This window comes from Pan paniscus, chromosome 21 (genome assembly GCF_029289425.2).
Source record: "Pan paniscus chromosome 21, NHGRI_mPanPan1-v2.0_pri, whole genome shotgun sequence".
Classification (NCBI taxonomy): domain Eukaryota; kingdom Metazoa; phylum Chordata; class Mammalia; order Primates; family Hominidae; genus Pan; species Pan paniscus.
Genome location: NC_073270.2, coordinates 63,970,817 through 63,991,468, shown reverse-complemented (window position 1 = coordinate 63,991,468; position 20,652 = coordinate 63,970,817). Strand labels below are relative to the sequence as shown.

Here is a 20,652-nt window from a genome sequence, read left to right as displayed (position 1 = left end):
TATCTTCCATTTTAACTCTTTTAATTTTTCTGGGCTTACTTTGTCAGCTAACCTATGAAACTAGCTTTTAAAATTTGAAATTAGGAACTATATTATAGTTTTATCAATTTGTAGGATAGCTTTTTTTGTTATATGTTTCAGTGACGGCAATTGTGGAGTAATCCTTTTATATATGAAACCCTTTAAGCCATAGGTTAGTGTTTTTAAAATACAGGTTGATTTACAGCTTGGTTTTGTAGAAAAATATTTAGTGAGCAAAGACTCTGCTGTAGAAAAGCTGATCCTATTTTTTTATGTGGGCTTTACACCAGCTGAATAATGATGAAAAAAAATCACATTTGACAATATTGATTTTAAGATACTCTGATGGTATTAAAATTTTATAAAAATGACATGTTCTGAAAGGTAATGATTTAGTTATTAAGCAAGGGGACATGCTCTAAAATTTGAAACCTTAAGATTAAGAATGTATTTTTCTAATGTCAGTCTCCTTTGAAGTTTCATTTTTATGAAGGGTTTTATGTGTGTGTGTGTATTGCCTATATTTAAACATCTTTTTTCTCTGTGTTCTAATGATGACCATGACAAAAATTACTTTCTCCTGCGCCTATAAATTCATTTTAAAGGTGGAAGGATGCATAAAAATGTCTAGTTTCCGTGTAGAGTAGTATTCATAATTCAAATAGATGGCAGCATTTTAAATGTGCTCTTCTGATGTTTTTCACAGGTCGTGGCAATTCTGCAGAAGTTCTATTCCAACAGTGAAAGTGCATTGGGGTTAAATTTCATCAATGAGCTCATCATAAGGTTCCGGCACTGTTCTAAGTGGGTTGGAAGGCAAGCTTTCGCTTTCATTTGTCAGGTTAGCAAGACCCCGGGAGGGATCTACCCTGGGTAACATCTGCCATGTGATGAAATCAAGTTCACCAGACAGAGAATCTCAGCCTGGAGCACTAGCCAGGAACTGAGGAATTAGTTCACCTAGCCCTGTTATCTCACAGGACATTGGGACCAACCCAGTGTGGTGAAGGGACTTGCCCAGGGTTACCCCACTGGCATACTCATTTGCCACATAGCTATTGATTGAGTACCTACGATGGTCCAGACAGATTCTAGATGCTAAAGACAGAGTGAACAAGTCTCTGCTCTCCCACATTTCCATCCAGTAAGGTAAGGGCCAGGCCCACAGTCCACTCCTTTCCTATCCAGGTCTGTGTCCACCACTACACCTCACCTTAGCCAGTGGCTTTGGAAGGAAGGCAGGATGAAGAATTGGGCAGTGGGTTAGGGCAGAGACTTTAACCTCTTTAGAGTAAATGTGTAGAGTTCGTATCATCCTGTCCAGCTCCTCAGATCGCCCTCTCTACTCAGCCTCTTGGAAATGAGGGTGTGATTTATGTTTGCCTAGGAGCAACGGCAGTGATAATGGCTGCCATTTCTTGAATACCTCTTGTGTGCCAGGTATCACATCACACATTTAATTCTCTAATAAAAAGTAATGTGTCGTGGCGGGCACCTTTAATCCCAGCTACTTGGGAGGCTGAGGCAGGAGAATCGCTTGAACTCGGGAGGCGGAGGTTGCAGTGAGCTGAGATTGCATCACTGCACTTCAGCCTGGGCAACAGAGTGAGACTCCATCTCAGGGAAGAAAAAAAAAAACAAGAGGTAATGTGTATTGAGCATGGCATACCCATTTACCTTTAGACCAGCTCTTTTAGGTGAAACATTTGAAGCCCAGAGAGGTTAGGTCACTTGTTCAAGATCACACAGGAAGTGTAAGCCGATGATTTTTTTTTTTCTGCTAAAGTATTGTTTTAAACATTTTAACTTTCATTACACACGTTTTCAAGCATATACAAAGGTAGAGGGATTGCTGTAATGAACCTCTGTGAACCCACCACCCAGCTTTGTTGATAGTACAGTGAAGCCGTGGTTGGGACCGTACCTGACCCCAGACCGCAAAGCCCCCTTTCTCTCCCTGATGACCACGGGCACCAGAGGACTCACCAGCGCCCCCTCTTGGACCAGTGGGACATTACAGGAGTGCTTTGGCAGCCCACTCTGAGAAGGGCAGTGGATGGCAGAGTGAACAACAAACTCACAGACTCACAAACTCACAGACGGCACAGACTTTTGTGAAGGAAGAGTCAATGTTCCAAATCAATTTGCGGAGAAAGCTTAAAGGAAATAGTTTTTGCTTTTATTTTTAAATTCTTTATCTGAGATTTAGAAAGTCTGAAATAAACAAAAGGACTCTTGGGACTGCGGGGGAAGGGTGGGAGGGGGTGAGGGGTAAAAGGCTACACATTGGGTGCCGTGTACACTGCTTAAAGGAGCCTAGGAATATGTGCCTGCCTTCTAGTGTTGTCATGGGCTTCCGTGGGCTGATAAAGCTGAGCTACCCAGCATGGCGCCTGGCACCTAGGGAACACCAGCAGCCACCGCCACAGCACCCATCCACCACGAGACAAATTACCCGGGCATAGAAGAGCCACAGGAGTTAGAACCCACACTTCGGCTCACAGTCCCCACCCTGCTGCCACAGGAGTTAGAACCTACACTTGGGCTCGCAGTCCCCCCCGCTGCCACTGGTGGTTATGAGACCTTTGGGTGTCACCACCACATTGGAAATGAGTTTTTTTTTAACCTGTAGAACTAGGCTGATTTTGAATTCCAGGGCTAGTCCTGAGAATTAAGTGAGAGAATACATGTAAAGTCTTGTAAGTGGAGAAGTTATATGCACATGCTGGGTATGACTACAGGACTGGCATTTACGGATTGTTTATAGAGGTCTGGGCATTGGGTTATGGTTTGGGATTTGACTGTCACTTGACAGCCACGGCCGCTGTGAATGACAGAGGTGAGGTTCTTGACCCTTCCTTACCGGTCAGCTGTATGCAGTGTGGTGGTATTGTCCTAGATGTTTTGCATAACAGACCTGTCATCATACAGATGAGGAAACTGAGGCTCAGAAAGGCTAAGCCGCTTAACCAGAAGTCACATAGCTACTAAGACCAAGTTAGGTTTTGAATCTAGACTTCTGACTCCTAAGCTCACCAGATCTTAACCTACTTGGAACCCACTGCTTGGTAGTGAATTATAATAAAATATTAACTGTGTTTCTAACCAAATGCAGTGCTTGAGATTTAAAAATTCATACACACGCCTCAAACCTACAGATTCTGAAATGACTTCTTTGGGATTAAAGAAGTGTATGTTTCTAGAAGACTGCTGGAAAACATCATTTCTTTGGCTGTGACTTTCTTGGAGCAGGCAGTGGTGAGCAAGGAGTGTGTCCCCGTGGACCAGTTCGTGGAGCACCTGCTTCCCAGCCTCCTGAGCCTCGCATCAGATCCTGTGCCCAACGTGAGGGTTCTGCTAGCCAAGGCCCTAAGGCAGATGCTGTTGGAAAAGGGTAGGTGGAGCACTTTTCAGAACTTACACATTTCGGGTAGACTCCACCAGTTGTTAAAGGCCACAACTAGATTTCCTCTAGGAAACTGAGGCAGGTTGTGTGACAGCACGCGTAAGGTTTATTATGTAAATGAATATGTTAACTTTTATGCATCATTTTATGTTATTTATAAAATGACTAAGGAAGTGAATGTAATTTGGTCTTCATACTTAATAAACATATGCTAAAATGCAAATTATTACATAGCTTTCCAGAAATGAGGGAAATTGATAAATTTTGAGTTATGACATGAAAGATTATGAAAGGTAGCAAACGTAAGCCTTAACTGCTATTATGTTTTAATGGTATTATTTTGTGGTCAGTTAGAAAACATTTGTAACCCAACTAGTGGATTATTTACACCTGGACAGGACTTAATAAAAGCTTTGTGTTTCTTGGATAGTTTATTTCTACACCACACATATAGGAAAATATCTTGAACTCTGCCCTACATGTACATTTCTTGCCACCTCACCTCCTGCCCCACCCTACCTACAACCTGCTCCTGCTCTGCACATTGCCATTTCTTTTGTATTGCAGGGAAAAAAGATAGTTACTATAATTTTTAAAATATGCATAACTGTTGGGAGTCCATCTTTAACATTTTAGAAATACTCTTTGATTTATTGTCCTGACATGTGGCTAACAAAAAACAAAACCGAGTGTGTTTTGAACACTGTTCATGGCTTACCTGATTCAGACTCATGGTTTCTCTCTTTAGCGTATTTTAGAAATGCCGGTAACCCTCATCTTGAAGTCATTGAAGAGACCATCTTAGCATTGCAGTCAGACCGGGACCAAGATGTTTCCTTTTTTGCAGCCCTAGAACCAAAGCGGCGGAATATCATAGACACTGCTGTACTAGAAAAACAGAATTAACTACTCCGTGATGAGTTGCAATCTGATTATTTCATGCTTGGCACATAAGGCTTACCATAACTTGAAGGGGAACTGATTGTATTATACCAGCTGGGGGAGATTTTGGAACCTTTCATACTGTGCACTCAGTGACTGACGCCTTTTCCATCTGTACCCCGAAGGGACTGAACCTGATGGGGGCTTTTTCTGGATGGCTGGGCCATCCTGATCAAGCCTGATCAGTAAGTCTGTGGAAAGATTGCAGACTAGGTGGCTAACTGGGCACTGGAGCCTCTGAACCATCAGGCTGTCTGCCAGCAAGTTCTTTTCTCCATGGCAGACTGTATGATCTGAAGTCCCCTCAACCCTCTCCAAGTAAAGTAGTTTATTAGAAGCTCTTAAGTCTTTAATAGACCTGCATATTTCCTTCCCTTATGATTTCCTATAAAATATAGTTTATGGTGTTATATTTTTAACTGAAATACTGTACATATGTAAATAACTCTTGACAGGAAGAAAATATATTAATGTAGTATTTGCCCCCTATCAGTGAGCTGAACAAATACATCATTTAAATCTATGCTGCACTTTGAGTTGCTACAAATATGGTTCAATTTGTTTATTTTTGAAAAATGTGATAAATCTAAAGAATGATTGATGGCAGTCTTTCTAATATTGTGCCTTTGTTATAAACTACTTGGAACTTTTCCTCAGGCACTCACTCCTCCCCGCCTGACAGGAACTGTTTCCATGAAGATATGTGTTGGCCTTTGATAGAGGCATAAAGCTGAAAGATTTTTCATTTTTATATGGATATGCTGTCATATGTTTAAGAACTTGAGAGGGAAATGGATAACTGAGGTTTTTCCATTTTTATATGGATATGCTATATGTTTAAAAACTTGGGAGGGAAATTGATAACTGAGATGCATGGATATTGACTTTATATCTAATGCTTTAGAATCTTAACCAAAAAAAGGAAAACCTAGTTCTGATCAGAACCTGCCCACAAGTTCTACGCACCTGTGACTTCGGGGGTCACATTATATACTCTTCAAATTGACTTAAGCACACATCACTTAGATTTCATGCGTTTCAAATTTAGACTAAGAGAAAGATGCTCTAGAATTTAACCAGGTTTTTTAAATCAGTAATTTAAGATTTTCTAACCATTTGAACAAATTTTACATACATGTATGCACATGTCATTTTTCGTGTTTCTATTTTTATGTTCTCAAAGGTAGGATAAGGGAAGGAAGGAGGAAACAGCCCATTTGGGGTTCAAGAGCTAGCTCTGCTAAGGGCTTGTAAGCTATTTCTATTCTGCCCTTTGGTCTTTTTCTTGTTTGTCTTGTCTTTATTTTTAAATGAAATTCTTGAAGCTATGTATTGAATTTTCTAGTATAGAGGATGTGACTCCCACCTCCAAATTCCATTTAACTGATTCTTTTAAAAGAAAGATAGGCGTATATACACCATGCCAAAATAATAATAAGGTACATATGTGAGAATTGCAAATTATACCCCAGGGTAGCATTTAGGCAGCGTCGGCAAAAAGTGAGTTAATAAATCAGAAGCTACATATTAAAAAAAAAATCAGTCAATCCATCCTGTGTTTAATTCTTGCCTAAAGTAAATGGAGATATTGTTTTGCTTTGGTATTTTTTTTTATTGCCCGCAAATTGAGATTGTTTTGTTAAAATCTGTTGATCTAGCAGCGAGTAGAATTATTCAACTGGAATCTTGTATTCTATTCAGAGCTTAATTTTCCGTTAAGGAAAAAAATGAGCTTCAGTTTGTGTTGTGATGTGTATAATTTGCATGCTGAATCACAACATGCTTGGAGAGATTGTAGAGACTCTTTGGTAAATAATCTAACCTTTACAATTTCCGTTTATATGTTAACATTTTTCTATAATATGAGTGCCTTTCCAATGCAAAGATATTTTTTATGGCTGTAATTTCTCTGTAAAAATAATTTTTAAGCGTACATTTTATTCTTTTTTTTGCAACAACCGAGATTTTTCCAAGATTGTTCTGTTTCCCCTTGCCCTCCTAGCCCCCGCCCCCATCACTTCGGCGCTTGTATTTTCTAATTATTCATGGGTGCCATGTTGAGTGTTTGTAATTTGACCACCACAGGTAAGCTTCCTGTTTACTTGAACACTCAGCCTCATCTCCGGTGAATGAATGGAAAAGCACAGATGGGTTTCTCCCAGGCATAGCTCACTCCAAAGGTGTCTTCATAGAGCCAGCCCAGCCTTTCTCAAGGGAGCATTTCCCCACTTAATGTGTTTATCAGTATCTTTCTTCCGCCAAGAATTCAAGAGCATTTTCAAAATTGATAGATTTTGGTGCAGTTTTGCAAGTTTCCATGGAAGGCTGTCTCCCACTTCTGGGATCCACCCCCAAGTCGGGACCAGATCGGCTGCAGGGAGTCATGTTTATGAAATGGTGGTGGTTTTTTTTTTTTTTTTTTTCATTCATACTAGAAGTGTTTTTATAACGAAAATCTGCACTTTACAACTCTGCAGGCCATGCATGCAATGGTGATTTACAGCCTTGTTTACGTGTAATTCCTCCAGGTAATTTATCCCAATTTATGCAAAGATCCTATTTTAAACAGACACGGAGAAGTGGTAACCGTTTCCTAACAGCAGCAAGAATGCCCCTTCCGTTTGCCTGGTGAAAAGAACTGACATTAACAGCAGCTTGGAGGCTTCGAGGAGGTGGGGACGTGGCCTGAGCTCGGGACGGGGGGCCCAGTGCCGGTTGTCGGAGCGTGGCCGCCCGGCGATGTCTCTGTATTTATCAATAAATCTCCCGGTTGCTCTGGGAAGCACTTATGTCCTGTTCCATTATTTAAGAACCGTCTCCCGCGGCCACGTGAAACTGCGGCTTTGTTCATCGCGGAGCGGGAAAGGACTGCGGGACCTTGGGGGGCCGCCCGCCCATCGGTCTCCCTGGGGGCTCGGGCGGCAGGCAGGGAGGGGCCTCGCCTTGCGTCTGGAGGGGGCGGTCCTGGCGGGGCCTGGGCGTCACAGTGGGGCGGGGGGGGGGCATGGGCCCGCCTTGGGGCGTCAGGGCGGGGGCGGCGATGACGCGTGGCCACCGCACTCGAGCCGCGGATGACGCGCGGCCGCGCCTGGGCTATGCGGCGGGCGGCGGCGGGGGCGGGCGGAACGCGGGCGGCGGGGCCAACTGGGGGCGCCTCTCGCCTGCACCCCAATGCGGGACGCAGGAGCGGTGCGCGGGCCGGGGCTCAGGGGTGCGGCGGGCCCAGGGTGGGCTCGGCGGGCTCGGCGGGCTCGCGGGCCCTCCCCGCGCAGCCCCTGGCCTGTGCCCGCGGCCGGAGCCAGCGGCTCGTCTGTGACCCGAAGGCCGCGAGTGCCTTGCCCGACTTGGCCCCTGACGTCTTCGTCCTGCGGGTGCGGCTGGAGGAGACGGGGGAGATGTTCCGAGTGGCAAACTGCCGCGGCGACATGACCGTGCGGGAGCTCAAAGAGGAGCTGGACCTGATGGTCGGCATCCCCTTCAACCTCCAGCGGCTCCAGTACCTCGACGAAGGTGGCTCCTGCCCTGACTCCTTCCCTGGCCACATGCAAGGGCACCCTGTCCACTTCTGAAGTGGATTCCCAAAGGGAAGCCTGCTTACGTGAGAAACCCCAGATGTCAAAGCAAACCCCTGAAACCCAACCACCCTGAAACCCAGATGGAAGGGCCACTTAGGGTCCTGGCCACAGAGGGACTTCCCAATCTCAAACACACGGCGTTCAAATTGGACTCCCAATCAAGGCAAACCTGGTCCACAGCAGGACCCTAATCCACAAGCAGGTCCTGCCTGGATCGGGCTGCATCTGCCAACCCTGAGCAAATCCTGTCCAAGCCAGGACCCCCCAGAAGCCAGACCCTCAGGCTCCCCATGTCTTCATAAGGAACCCAGGTCCCAAAGCCAACTCTGTTCATGTAAGACTTGTCTGAAACAAAGCCTGTCCTCAGCAGAACCCCCAAACCCAAGGCAAGCCTGCCCATGTCAGTACCCCAAACTCAAAGCAAACCCCAAGTCCTTCTCCATGCTGGTCTTGAGAACATTAGAACCCCAAATCCTCTAGCCAACCATGTCCACGCAAGCATGCCAAACCTGAAACAAACCCTGCTGACCTCAGGACCCACAAATCCAGAACAAAATTGCCCAACACCAAACCCCAAATCTCTAGGCTAACCATGACTACTTCAGAACCCCAAATCCTCCAGCTACCACATCCCCCCCAGGATGCCAGGGCTTGAACAAACCTTGACCACCTCAGGACCCCAAAATCCAGAGCAAACATGCCCAACTGAACCCCAAATCTCCAGGCTACCCATGACTACCTCAGAACCCCAGATTTTCCAGCCACTTTTGTCTTGCAAGGATGCCAAATCAAAACAAACCCTGTCCATCTCAGGACCCCAAAATCAACAAACCAGCCCAAGACTCAACCCCTAATCTCCAGGCTAACCATGACTACCTCAGAACCCCAGATCCTTCAACAACTGTGTCCACGCAAGGAGGTCAAAGCTGAAACAAACTCTGTCCAGTTTAGGACCCCAAAACCAAGAACAAACCTGGCTAAATCTGAAATCCCAAATTGCCAGACTAATTATATGACTATTAGAACCCCGAATCCTCCACAACCATGTCCACACAAGGATGCCAAAATCCGAAACAAACGCTGCCCACCTCAAGACCCCATATACCTCTGTGCAAATTCTGCCCATGTTTGAGCCTCAAACCCTGAAGCTATGCCTGGCCATAACAGAACCCTAAATCCCAGAGCAGACTCTACCCACGTCATGACCCTCAATTGCCCAATTCTGGACCCCCGGCCTCCAACTAACCATTTGTGCATCTGAACCCCAATCCATTAGCCACTTCTGTCTACATAAAGATGACAGAGCCCAAAATGAACCCTGCCCACATATGGACCCCAAAATTCAAAGCTAACTCTGCTCACATCTAAAAGGCAGTCACCGAGCTCACCATGACCATACCAGAACCCAAATCCCCTCAAAGTATCTTCATAAGGGCTCCAAAGAATGAAGCAAACTCTGTCCACAGCAGGACCCCAAAGCTCAAGTCAAACCCACACATATCTGAACCCCCAGATATGAAACCGTGTCTACATCAGCACTCCAAGGTTGAAGCTGGCCGTGTCCATGTCAGGAAGTCAAGGTTCAAACAAAACCTTGCCTCCATGAGTACCCCAAAACTCAAAGCAAACTTTTCTTGTATATGTAACCCAAATCCTTCAGCCAACCTTATTTATACCAGAACCCCAAATTCCAGACCAAACCCTGCATATAGCAGGAGCCCAAATTTTGAGCAGATTTTATCACCATGAAGACCCCCAAATCTCAGGGCAGATGTGCTCGATTCCTACCCTCCAAATGCCACACTACTCGGGGCTACATCAGATCCCCACATCCCAAAACAAGTCCTGCCCATACGAGGACTCCAAATCCCAGAACAGACCTTTTCACATCGGGACCCCAAACAGACAGCAAACCTTACTTTAATCAGAACCCCAAATCCAGAGTAAACTGCCCTCACAGGAACCCGAGTCTCAAAGCAAATGCTGCTATCTACGTTTGAACCCCAAATACTGGCAACTAACCCAGTACATATCAGAACCCCAAATTCCAAGCTGTGTCCTTGTTCACATCGGGAGCTCAAAGCTAGCCCAGCCGGAATCAGAACCCAGAACCGAAAGTTCCCTGTGACTGAATTAGGACCCCAAGGGCCCCACTCCAGACAAGTCCCATGTGGCAGATACCCAGTGGAGGCCAGGCACCCTAGAGCCCATCTCTCCTTCCATCAGTCTCCTTCCCTGACCCGAAGGCGTGGCTTTCCCTATCCCGATTCCCTACAATATTTAGGATATGAGAACAGGATCAAAGTCCCTGGGCTCCATCATCTCCCCACCTGGTTGAAATCAACGCAACACACTTCAAGAAAATGAAGATATAGAAAAAAATCTCTGAGCTGCTGCTGCACAGAGAATGTGAACAGCTGATATTGCAGAGAGACTGCAGCGGTACTGCAGGGGCTGGGGAGCGATGGAGACAGATCTGAAAGCAGCCTGCCTCCACGGGCTTGGTGCTGCCAGACACTGCCCTTCTGGGCTCAGTTTCCTAATCCGTAACACAGAGAAACCAGCTCTGGAATTCTCAGAGCCGTTTCCCCCTCTGGACAGAAATGACGCAGGAAACTCAAAATGCACAGTGAAGGCCAAAATACCTTCCTTTGCTCTCTTTAAAATAGGTTAAGCACTTTTCCTGACGTATTTATTTTCCTATAGGAGTGTTTGGAAGATGCTCTCGAGCATTTTTGAGGCTTTATTTGGAAAGAAATGTGTTTTGAGCCTAGTCTGTATTTAACATATTAAAAGTGAGGAGAGTTGTTGAAGGACTTAGTAAGAGTTCCCAAACAAGTAATTTGAAAATTATGTATCCTCAACTACAAATGCCTGGCACCCCTTCTGTTCATTTGTTTTCACTGATGAGCTATACGGGGCTATTAATCCAAGAGAGCTAAGAGGGAGCGCGAGAGAGGGGGTGACTTAACACTGATGTCACAGGGCTATCACTCAAAAGGCACTTAGCAACTGTTAGAAGCTCGACCTCTCTCTGCTGTTGTAGTCCTCGCTGTGGGTGGCAAACAAGAAAGACAGACAGTGCTACTCATTATTAGAAGAAATTTGGGCTACTGCCTATAAATAATCCTCTGAGGCCTCTCCTACCCACCTCAAAATTTGGGGCGGGGGGAGATCAAATGAGATCATGTGTGAAAACCTTGAGATTCACAAATCTAAAAGGGGTGAGCAAATCCATGGGCCAGGGTTGCCCTTACACGTCTGTTGTCAACTGTGATAATTTATTTAGCTGGTGATAATTAGTATTTGTCTAAGTCCAAGGCAGTGGCTACCTGTCTATAAAAAGAGGGTCTACTGCGATCTCTATAGGGGCTGTTCAGCATGTGGGAGTTGTACTCTTGCCCGTCTCAGCAAAACACAGCTTTACTCAATATTTTCAAAGTTGTAGGGAGTCAAGTTGTCTTACTTAGACTAATTACCGGTTATCCTCTGTGTCTGAACCACAAATAGGACACTAATTAACAGATTTGCTGATCACTATTCCCTCTTGACATCTACCATCCTGAGTTTCTGGTAGCAAATTGGTGCTCATAGAGCCAAGAGAGAGAAGCCAGTGGCCCTGGAGGGAAGCAGGTCTGGTGCCAGCACTGGGGTGGCTGTTCACAGGCTATGTGAGCCTCAGTCTGCTCATCAGCAGATGGAGATAACAAACCTACCTTGGAGGGCTGTCCTAAGGATGAAAGAATATAGGTACTCGGTCTGGGAACCAAGTAATCACTAAGTACCTAGTACATAAGCACAAAGCCATGAATCATGAAACCAGAAAACTCATGAATCCCACTCAGTTGGACTCTAGACTGTGTCACCTGGGCGGAGCTGAGACTCGATGTTGGTGGCATTGCTCATAAAGAAAGCATGAGGCCTAAGGAGCTCTGGTACTCCAAGTCCAAATTGGGGTGGATGTCAGCATTAGCTCCTCACATCACGTTGGCTCTTAGCTAGGGAGATTTTGTCCCCCAGAGCCCAATTGGTAATGTCTGGAGCCTTTTTTTTTTTTTTTTTTTTTTTGGAGACAGGGTTTCACTCTATTGCCCAGGCTGGAATGCAGTGGTGCAATCTTGGCTCACTGCAACCTCTGTCTCCTAGGCTCAGGTGATCCTCCCACCTCAGCCTCCTGAGTAGCTGGGACCACAGGTGTGAGCCATCGGGCCCAGATAATTTTTGTATTTTTGTAGAGATGGGTTTTTGCCATGTGGCCCAGGCTGGTCTTGAACTCCTGGGCTCAAATAGTCTGCCCACCTCAGCCTCCCAAAGTGCTGAGATGACAGGTGTGAGCCACTGTGCTGGGCCTGGAGGCATGTTTGATTGTCTTGATTTGGTGAACATGCTGCTAGCATCTAGTGGGTAGAGGCCGGGAAGCTGTGAACACCAGACAACGAGGAGGGGCCCCTGCCACAAGGAGTTACCCAGTCTAAACTGTCAGCAGTGCCAAGGTGGAAAAATCCCTCCCACGCTTCAATTTGAAAGATCCAACATTTTTTTTGTCATTGTCACCTCTTTAGCCAGGTAATGACATTATCCAAGAGTATTTTGGTTTACCCTATATGATTTGTATAACCCCATTGTGCTGTGCGTCTAATGACTGGTTACTTCAGGTTTAAGTCATTCTGTTTGTAGAGTTTGCCTCATAAAATGACTTTACTGACTCATGTGCCTTTTCACAATAGGACAAGTTATAATTACAGAATTTTATAAATCGTTGGCATTGTGATTTTTTTCGGCTTCCATCTGAGCTGAACCAAATTTATTTTCTGAAAAGCATTACCAACAACAGACAGACCCACGCGACACCATCAAATGAGATTTGTATTCGATATTTCTAAAATTATCTTTGTGGCACTCAAGGTCAGATAATCTCTTAACTTAACCAATGTAGTAGTTTATCTTTAATACCCAATTTTTTAAAAGAAAAAAAATTTTTCCCTGCAGGAGTTTTGATGGATGACACTACCCTGAAGTTCCATGATGTTATTCCTGGAGGGATTATTTCATTATGTATCTGGCATCATGACGGATGGACAGAACTTGTTTTGGCGGCTGTGGAAGGGGATCCCAGCAAGGTGTTTTCAAGCTTCTTTAAATGGATATTATATGTTACGAAGCAACCGTAAATTGTGGGGGGAAAATTCATCTTTAATACGGATATGTGAGTAACAGTTTCAGAGCAGGGAAGAGAGAACGATGAGCCGTGTCATAATTATGAAATACCGCACTGAGGGTTTGCCTTCACTCCTTGGGTTTACCATTTTGCTGGGTTTATCGATTTGTGATTTATAACCCACTTACCGCCCCACCCCTCCCTGCAAAGGAGTCGAGGCAGCACGTTTCTATTCATGTTTATAAGTGATAAGGTTGGAAATCTAATTTAATACTGAGAGGAGAACTCCAGATAACTGAGAAGCGTACAGCTCAGAGCTCGGGGCTGTGGTACAGGCCTCCGCCAGGTGCTGCCTGGTTCCGGGGGGAGAGGCCCCTCGTTCCCGGGGTGAGCGGCGGGCGCTCTGTCCTCCAGGGCTCCTGCTGGCCTCTCAGCTGGGCTCTAGGGGTGGGCAGTGGGGGGCAGGAGGATAGAAACCAGATGTGTACCCAACAGGGAAGATGAATCACTGTGACACGAGGGGCAATGCTATATTCTTCCTAGAAAAGAAATTCGGATGGAAAGCTATGTGCTCCTGGAGAAGAAGAGACGGAGTTTCTTTGCTCAGAAAGGGGTCAGGGAAGGCTGGGTGTAGCAGGGGCTGGGATTGGCGCTCTTGGAAGAGTGGGTGGGCTCGGGGCAGGTGCGGCAGGAGGCAGCCTTGGCAGGGAGGGTAGGCAGGATGGGGCCCTGTCCCAGCCCTGACACATCTCCTAGTCCCTCCCGCTCCTCCTCCTCCGCACTCTCCTCTGCCCCTTCTGTCTCCCTGCCCTTTGTCACCAGCAGTGTGGTCCATGCTTGGTTTTCTGGCTCTTACTCTGGCTGCAGGGCTCACCTCCCTGCTGTTTGAGGTTGTCAGAATTATCATCATCCTCGTCTCGATTCTGATCCTCCCACTGCCCCAGTCCTGACTCCCACATCAGGGCAGAGTATCCTCCGTGGGGGAACCCGTAGCCTTCCTCCCAGGCTCAAAGACTTAATTCACCACGAGGTGGTTACGTGACCGGGCTGTTCACCTGTGCGTGTTCAGCTTGCTCTGAAACCTAATGGAGACAGTGGGCACACAAATAGATGGGAAAGCCAGAGCCGGTCTCCAAGAGATGACTGTCACCCTCTGGGAGGCCATTTATATTGGCTGGTGTCTTCCTCAGTGGCTTCAACCACCTTCCTGTGGACACCTGGCAAAGCTATTTTCTCTCTTCAAAACATTGACAGGAAGACCTTCCTGCGTTCCGAGCCTGACTGACAGCGAATTCGTATTTCCTGAACATATATAAAGCATTAAATCATGGCCTCCCCATCCTGTCCTGGGTGTTTCTCAGCTTTTCATGAGGGTTTGCACCTCTCTTTTCCCATCATGAGCCTTAATTTGACATTCAAGCAAGCCTTCCCCTGAGCATGCCCCATCAGCCGTCCAGCAAAATGTAGCCACGCTTTTGAGAATAACTCAAACTCCTCTTATCTTGCCCAGCTATCTTGTCTCGGGCTTACTGAAGATTCCTTCTACCGAACCGCAAATTCAGAACATTTTGAGGGTGAGAAGTGGAAGCAGTGGACGTCTCAGAGGGCGTTTGTGGCGTTGTATGTGGCCTCACACAGAGGCCACTTTGATGCTGTGCAGTACCTTCTAGAACACGGTAATTCTGGTAGAAAGCTTGCTATATTCATGAGTTGGCATTTTTTGCAGGTAGAAAGGACAGAGTGTCTTGTGTTCCCAGTCCTTCCAGCAGTGGTTTCCTGGACCTGTGTCTTGTCAGCCACCAATCAGGGTCCCCATGGTGCCACTCACTCCCTGTCTAGGCAAGTGTCTTAGGGCACGCCAGTCAGAGGCTGCCCTCCTTCTCTTCACCAGGTCTCGAGAAGATTCTTTCTGCTTCAGTGAGGCAGAAATTTCAGGACCCAAGACACAGGGGCAGCTATAAAGGATCCCTGGTTCATTTCTCACCAGACACATTGCTGGGAATATTCGCATGCTGTCTGCGTGATTTCCAGCCTCGCATGAAATTAGGATGCTGCAACGGTCCAAAATGGTCTAGCCTCTGGCCAGGCACGGTGGCTCACACCTGTAATCTCAGCACTTTGGAAGGCTGAGGCGGGCAGATCACATGAGGTCAGGAGTTCACAACCAGCCTGGCCAACCAGCCTGGTGAAACCCCGTCTCTACTAAAAATACAAAAATTAGCTGGGTGTGGTGGCACGTACCTGTAGTCCCAGCTACTCAGGAGGCTGAGATAGGAGACTACAACACACACACACACACATACACACACACACACACACACACACACACACACACACTAGAAAAAACCCCAAAATAGTCCACCTTCCAGCCAGCACAGCTCTGTGGTGGATGGCAGGCTCACCATTCTCCCTTCTCCAAGCCTCGTTATTATTTTCTCACAAGACATTCATGCTGAACTCTCTTTTCAACCCACCTCCACTTAAGGGCCTCCTTCCTCTCTCTCTCTCTCTCTCTCTCTGGCTCTCTTGATAGATAGAAACAGAAGCCTTAGCCAACATTGTCTCCAAATTAAAGAGCTTTACATAGTATTCCATAGGTGTACACTCTATCCTCCCTGGATGTGGGATATTTTTGGGAAAAGATGCCCATTGATGGAGATGCAGACCACTCAATGTGGAGTGGAGAACAATGGAGAACAGCTGTTAACAGCCTAGACCCTCAAGAACAATGGAGAACAGCTGTTAACAGCCTAGACCCTCAAGAACAATGGAGAACAGCTGTAACAGCCCAGACCACCAGCTTCCTTGGAAAAAGGGAGAACATGTTATGCGGTGTTTGGTCAATGGTTTGGGCTCAGGAGGGGCCTTTCCCATGGGTCTCCTGTATCAACTTGCCTCCAAATTAGACCCCTTTCTTTCCTACTCACAGCCTTGGCTCCAGCCTCTGTCAGCTCAGTCATTGCTATTTTTCCCACTTACACCAAGCAAAGTGGAAAACATCTTGGACTTCCTGGGCCGGATGATTGGGCCGTGCATCGGGTGTACAAACCTCTGTGATGGGTAAAGGTTACCTCAACAATATTCTCCTTCCTTCCTTCACTGCCTGTCTGCTCTTTGCTTGTTGTAAAATGAAATATGGGCTTTGCGCAGCCCAGCAGTCCTTTAAGCTCATAAAAAGTCATTTTCGCTCTGATGGACCTGTGATGTATTTGAAGGCACCAGTTAAAAAATTACAGCCAGCTTTGCAAAGTTTTCTGTCCTCTGCAGACAGCTGCTGGGGGGAGGTGTCATGGTCGACACTGGTGTTCTAAGAGCCTATTTAAAACTTTACCTCACCAACCAGCCGGAGCTCATAAAAACTGGCTACTGAAATGTCAGCTGAATTTAATTGAATTGCCTTGTTTTCTGTGTCATATTTGTTATCCAGAATTTGATTCAATTCAACAACTCCATATTGGACACCTGTCATTAGCCCATCCATCTGCAGGAGGCGGTGGGGAATTTAATCGAAGTGAAATCTGTCCATGAGTCAGGCTGCCCATTGCGTCATTTCCCGAGTGCCTGTCTTCTGCAGGCACTGAGCTACGTGCTCGGGATGAGAACAGCAACAAGCCAGATGTGTGTATTTTCTGCCCTCCTGGAGTTTATGAGGGGAAGTCAGTAGATTGTTACAAATAATTCCATAGTCAATGATGTACACAGTGTTGTGAAGATGTAGAGTGTCTATTGAGCTTATACAGGAGGTTTCATGGGGTGGGAGAACTAAGGAAGATTTTCCCAAGGAAAGAAATGAAACCTAAAGAAAGGTCAGATTTAGCCCAGAATAAAATGGGTGAGAATGTTGTGAATGGGCCTGGGGCAGGATGCAGAGCAGGGTGTGTTTTAGGGATGAAGGTGGAAGGTAGGTATAATTGGTGCCTTGGTGGTGGGGTGGGGGAGGAGAGTATGGCAGGAGGGAATGCTGGAAGAGTAATGGGAAGGTAGGGTGAGAGTGAGCGGGAAAGACCTAGAACATCACCCCACAGCCGGTGGGATGGCAGTGATGGATCTGAGCAGGAGTTTGATATGGGCATTCTGGAAAGATCACTGGCTGCTGCCAGGGGAATGGACTGGGGGCAGGGCAGTACTGGAGCTGGGCCAGGCAGCAGGACCTCCCTGAGGAGCACTCCCTTCACAGCCCTGGACCCCTCCTGTGTTCCCCCTCCACATGTCTTCCTTCTGGCCAATGTTCTTATTTTACAGGAGCCAGCTGCCTCAGCAGATCCCCCCTGGGCAGGACACCCCTGCATGTGGCTGCAGCTATGGGCCGGTCAGACTGTATAATCCTCCTGCTCCAGCACGGAGCCTCCATCCACGACAGAGATGCCAAGGGGGAGACCCCCATCTCCATTGCACACCGCCTGAACCACACACTGAGCGAGAGGCAGATGGTCCTCCTCCACCGGATAGCAAAGTCGGGGATAAGGGATCTGAATGACTTGGTCATGAAGAATGCTTTGCAGAGGGTCAAGTCTGGGTTTAGGTCTGAGAAGATGACGATGACCCCTCATTAGCTCCTGGTGGGAACGTTTGCCCGCTGAGGCTGGTTTGGGCAACTTTGCAGAGTTCAATCCCATGGGGGCCCTTGGTGAGCAGGGAGGCAGGAAAACAGGGCAATTAACCTGAATCAGATACGAAATTATCTGTCCTGTTTGCAAATGATTTCTGGAGGGTGTTGATGGCAGTAGGTAAGCCTGTGCTCATTTAGTAATCCATTACAGACTGAACAGGCTCTAATGCCAGCCTTTAATTTTAAGCTATTTGCACATTGTACCCAATAGCGCTGCTCAGGGTGATGGGAGCCAATTACCTTCTCTCCCTTCTGGGGACCGTCTAATGCACTGGCATAATAGGAGTAATAACAATAATGATAATAGCACTATTGTTATTGTACAAAACAAGTGCCAGCAAATGTCAGGAGGTCGTGTGTAGTGTGGGCTGTGAATTTCAGTCTGTAAAGCCATGGAACTAAATGCTCCCACAGCTAATGTTCCAGGTTTCCTGAGCCATCTTTGAGGGGTCTGCTTCTTGAGTCGGGGGCAGAAGGGAAGCTGGGTGAGCTTGGCTGTCCACACACACTCTCCAGAAGGGATGCCTTATTACTCTTGTTGAAAGGTAACACGTTGGTGCTAGATGGGGAGGAAACAGTGTAAAAGAAGATGAGAATCAGGCTCGCCACATCTTCTCTTTTGTCCCATCTCCAGTGGTCCATGCAGTCTCCTCTTGCCAGCGTTCTCCTTTTCCTGCCAGCACTGGGATAGCCCTTCCTTCTTTCCTTTGAGCAAACCACCTTGGAGTGTCTATGCTCAACTCTCAGGTCTTTGCATTGCAAAACCTTATACCGCATTGCAGGATGTGCCTGGTGTTCCTACAGGGTCCCAGCCTGCCGAGTGCATGAGTGAGCTGGGCGTGGGAAATAAGAAGGAAAGACAAGGATGGCGCCAGCTGTCTGAAGAGAGCACCGAGACTTGACTCCTGCAGAAATGAAAGGCAGAGGCCACTAGATCTTTCTAGAGCTCTCCAGACCTGGAAATCTGGCTTTTTGAAAGGATCTCCCTTGATTTTTTTTTTTCTTTTTTTGAGACAGAGTCTTGCTCTATTGCCCAGGCTGGAGTGCAGTGGTGCCATCTCGGCTCACTGCAACCTCTGCCTCCTGGGTTCAAGCGATTCTCCTGCCTCAGCCTCTTGAGTAGCTAAGATTACAGGCACCTGCCACCATGCCTGGCTAATTTTTGTATTTTTAGTAGAGATGGGGTTTCACCACGTTGGCCAGGTTGGTCTCGAACTCCTGACCTCATGATCTGCCCCCCTCGGCCTCCCAAAGTGTTGGATTTACAGGCGTGAGCCACCACACCCGGCCGTATCTCTCTTGATTTTAAAAATTTGGCTTGAATTTTTGAAGAACGTGGTCTGCTACAGAAGGAGTGAGAAGATGTGGGGCACACCCATGTGACTGCCTCTCACTGTCAAACTCTAATTCATTTCATGGAGAAACGTGATAGAAACAACCAAAGTCTCTCTGGAACAATCCAAGACTCTGATGCCACAGTGAGGGAGTAGCCACGGGTCTTACTGGGTGGCGTGTGGGGTCCACTCTCCCACCTCCCACAGACCATTTATGTTCTCTAAAGCTCTACCTTCTAAGCAACTTTTGGAATCAAAATGTGTGGCAGTAGTCTTGTGACCATTGCAGTTTTCCTGGGAATGGGAAATGGCGCTGTATCCTGGCCACCCTTTCCCACTTCCATCCCAAGAACTGGAGTCAGCTTTTAAATTAACTGGCTGCATTTCCTGCTGTCATAGCAAGTAAGATCTGTGTTGATGATGTGGTTTTACACTCAGTGTACGTGGCTGTACCCAGCTCAGCACTCTGTTAGACAAATAATAGTCGAGGAAAAAAATAGCTCAGCATCAACTATGTCAAAACTGAGATCTTGTTCTTGGCAGACGTTCTGCAAAGTCAATAGGCAGATATTAAGCAACCCCAACCCAATGGGGCAATCCATTTAGCTAATGAAGTGTTAGGGGGGTGATGCAGGCACTCTTTTAACTTAACAAGTGGCATTACTCAAAGTTGTGCATTTGCCAGGAGCTCTGCCCAGCTGCCTTCATTGTTTGGAGAGCCAACTGCTTGACTCCTATATGTAAAATTCTGGGGGCAAGCATTCTATCTTCATCTACCCCCAATTCAATTAAGCACTTGGCCAGACATTGGGCAGGTCCCAAACTCTTCATGGTGACATTTTGCTCAGACTGTGGTAGGGTCATCTGAACACTCGTAGGTCCTGGGGAGCGCTTCATTTTAGACAATCCTGACATTCTATTTATATTCAACAAGTCTGTATCACTTACGAAATAAAATATATCCAGAGCCATAGAAGGATTGAGTTGCCATTGGGTGATATGTTACATTTTGTAAATATTTCATTAAACATTATTTTGAAGGTTTTTTTCCCCACATTTTGGGAGCCAACAAAGTTTTTTTTGAGTGTGTGTTGGGGGGTCAATCTCAAGCATTTTTGTTGGACCCTGGAGGTGGTCCGGCATGGTGGTCAGGCACATCTCTGCCCTGTGTAGGGCAGACACGAGCTTCCTCTGGTCTTCCAGGCCCTGACATCCAGTTCCTTTGCCTCGTCTGGCATCCCCAGGTAGGGCTGGGCTTGCAGTCACCAGAGGGGAAGAGCTGCCTGTGCGGAGGTGGGGATACAGGCTTTGGGGTCAGCACAGATCTTGGCTTGCATCTTACCGGCTCTGCCATGTGGCCTTGGGTGAATTCCCCACTGCTCTGAGCCAAGAGTCCTCTGTAGAGGAGGAAGGAGGGTAATCCTGGTCGCTGAGCTTGCTGGGAAGGCCTGGGAGGTGGGAAGCACTCAGTAGATGCCAACTATTATTGTCTCAGAGTTCGACTGGAAAATCTTGCTGAAGTCATGGGTGAAATTATTGACACTGGTGAGAGGGGAGATAGGAGACCCCCATTTGGTGCCTTTCCTGGGTTCCCAAGTTTTGATCAC

General features: G+C 46.8%; 2 protein-coding genes across 6 annotated transcripts in view; both read left to right on the top strand.

Moving 5' to 3' along the window:
* Positions 1-7,151, top strand: part of LOC100992336 (serine/threonine-protein phosphatase 4 regulatory subunit 1-like) — an 82,303-nt gene extending 75,152 nt beyond the window's left edge. For 3 of the 5 annotated variants that reach the window (XM_034947290.3, XM_063601100.1, XM_055104968.2), the window contains 3 exons: positions 728-862; positions 3,274-3,415; positions 4,176-7,151. In XM_034947290.3, the coding sequence (XP_034803181.1) occupies positions 728-862; positions 3,274-3,415; positions 4,176-4,333 (435 nt within the window). In that variant the 3' untranslated portion in view covers positions 4,334-7,151. Of the gene's footprint in view, positions 1-727; positions 863-3,179; positions 3,416-4,175 lie in introns of those variants that run through there. The other 2 variants (XM_034947293.3, XR_010111008.1) reach the window with 2 other exon arrangements.
* Positions 7,152-7,440: 289 nt separating this feature from the next.
* On the top strand, positions 7,441-20,024 carry ANKRD60 (ankyrin repeat domain 60). Its single transcript, XM_003846007.4, has 4 exons — positions 7,441-7,879; positions 12,934-13,064; positions 14,613-14,778; positions 17,345-20,024. The coding sequence occupies exons 1-4, from the start codon at positions 7,441-7,443 to the stop codon at positions 17,653-17,655; spliced, it is 1,047 nt and encodes a 348-aa protein (XP_003846055.3). The 3' UTR covers positions 17,656-20,024.
* The last annotated feature ends 628 nt before the right edge of the window (positions 20,025-20,652 follow it).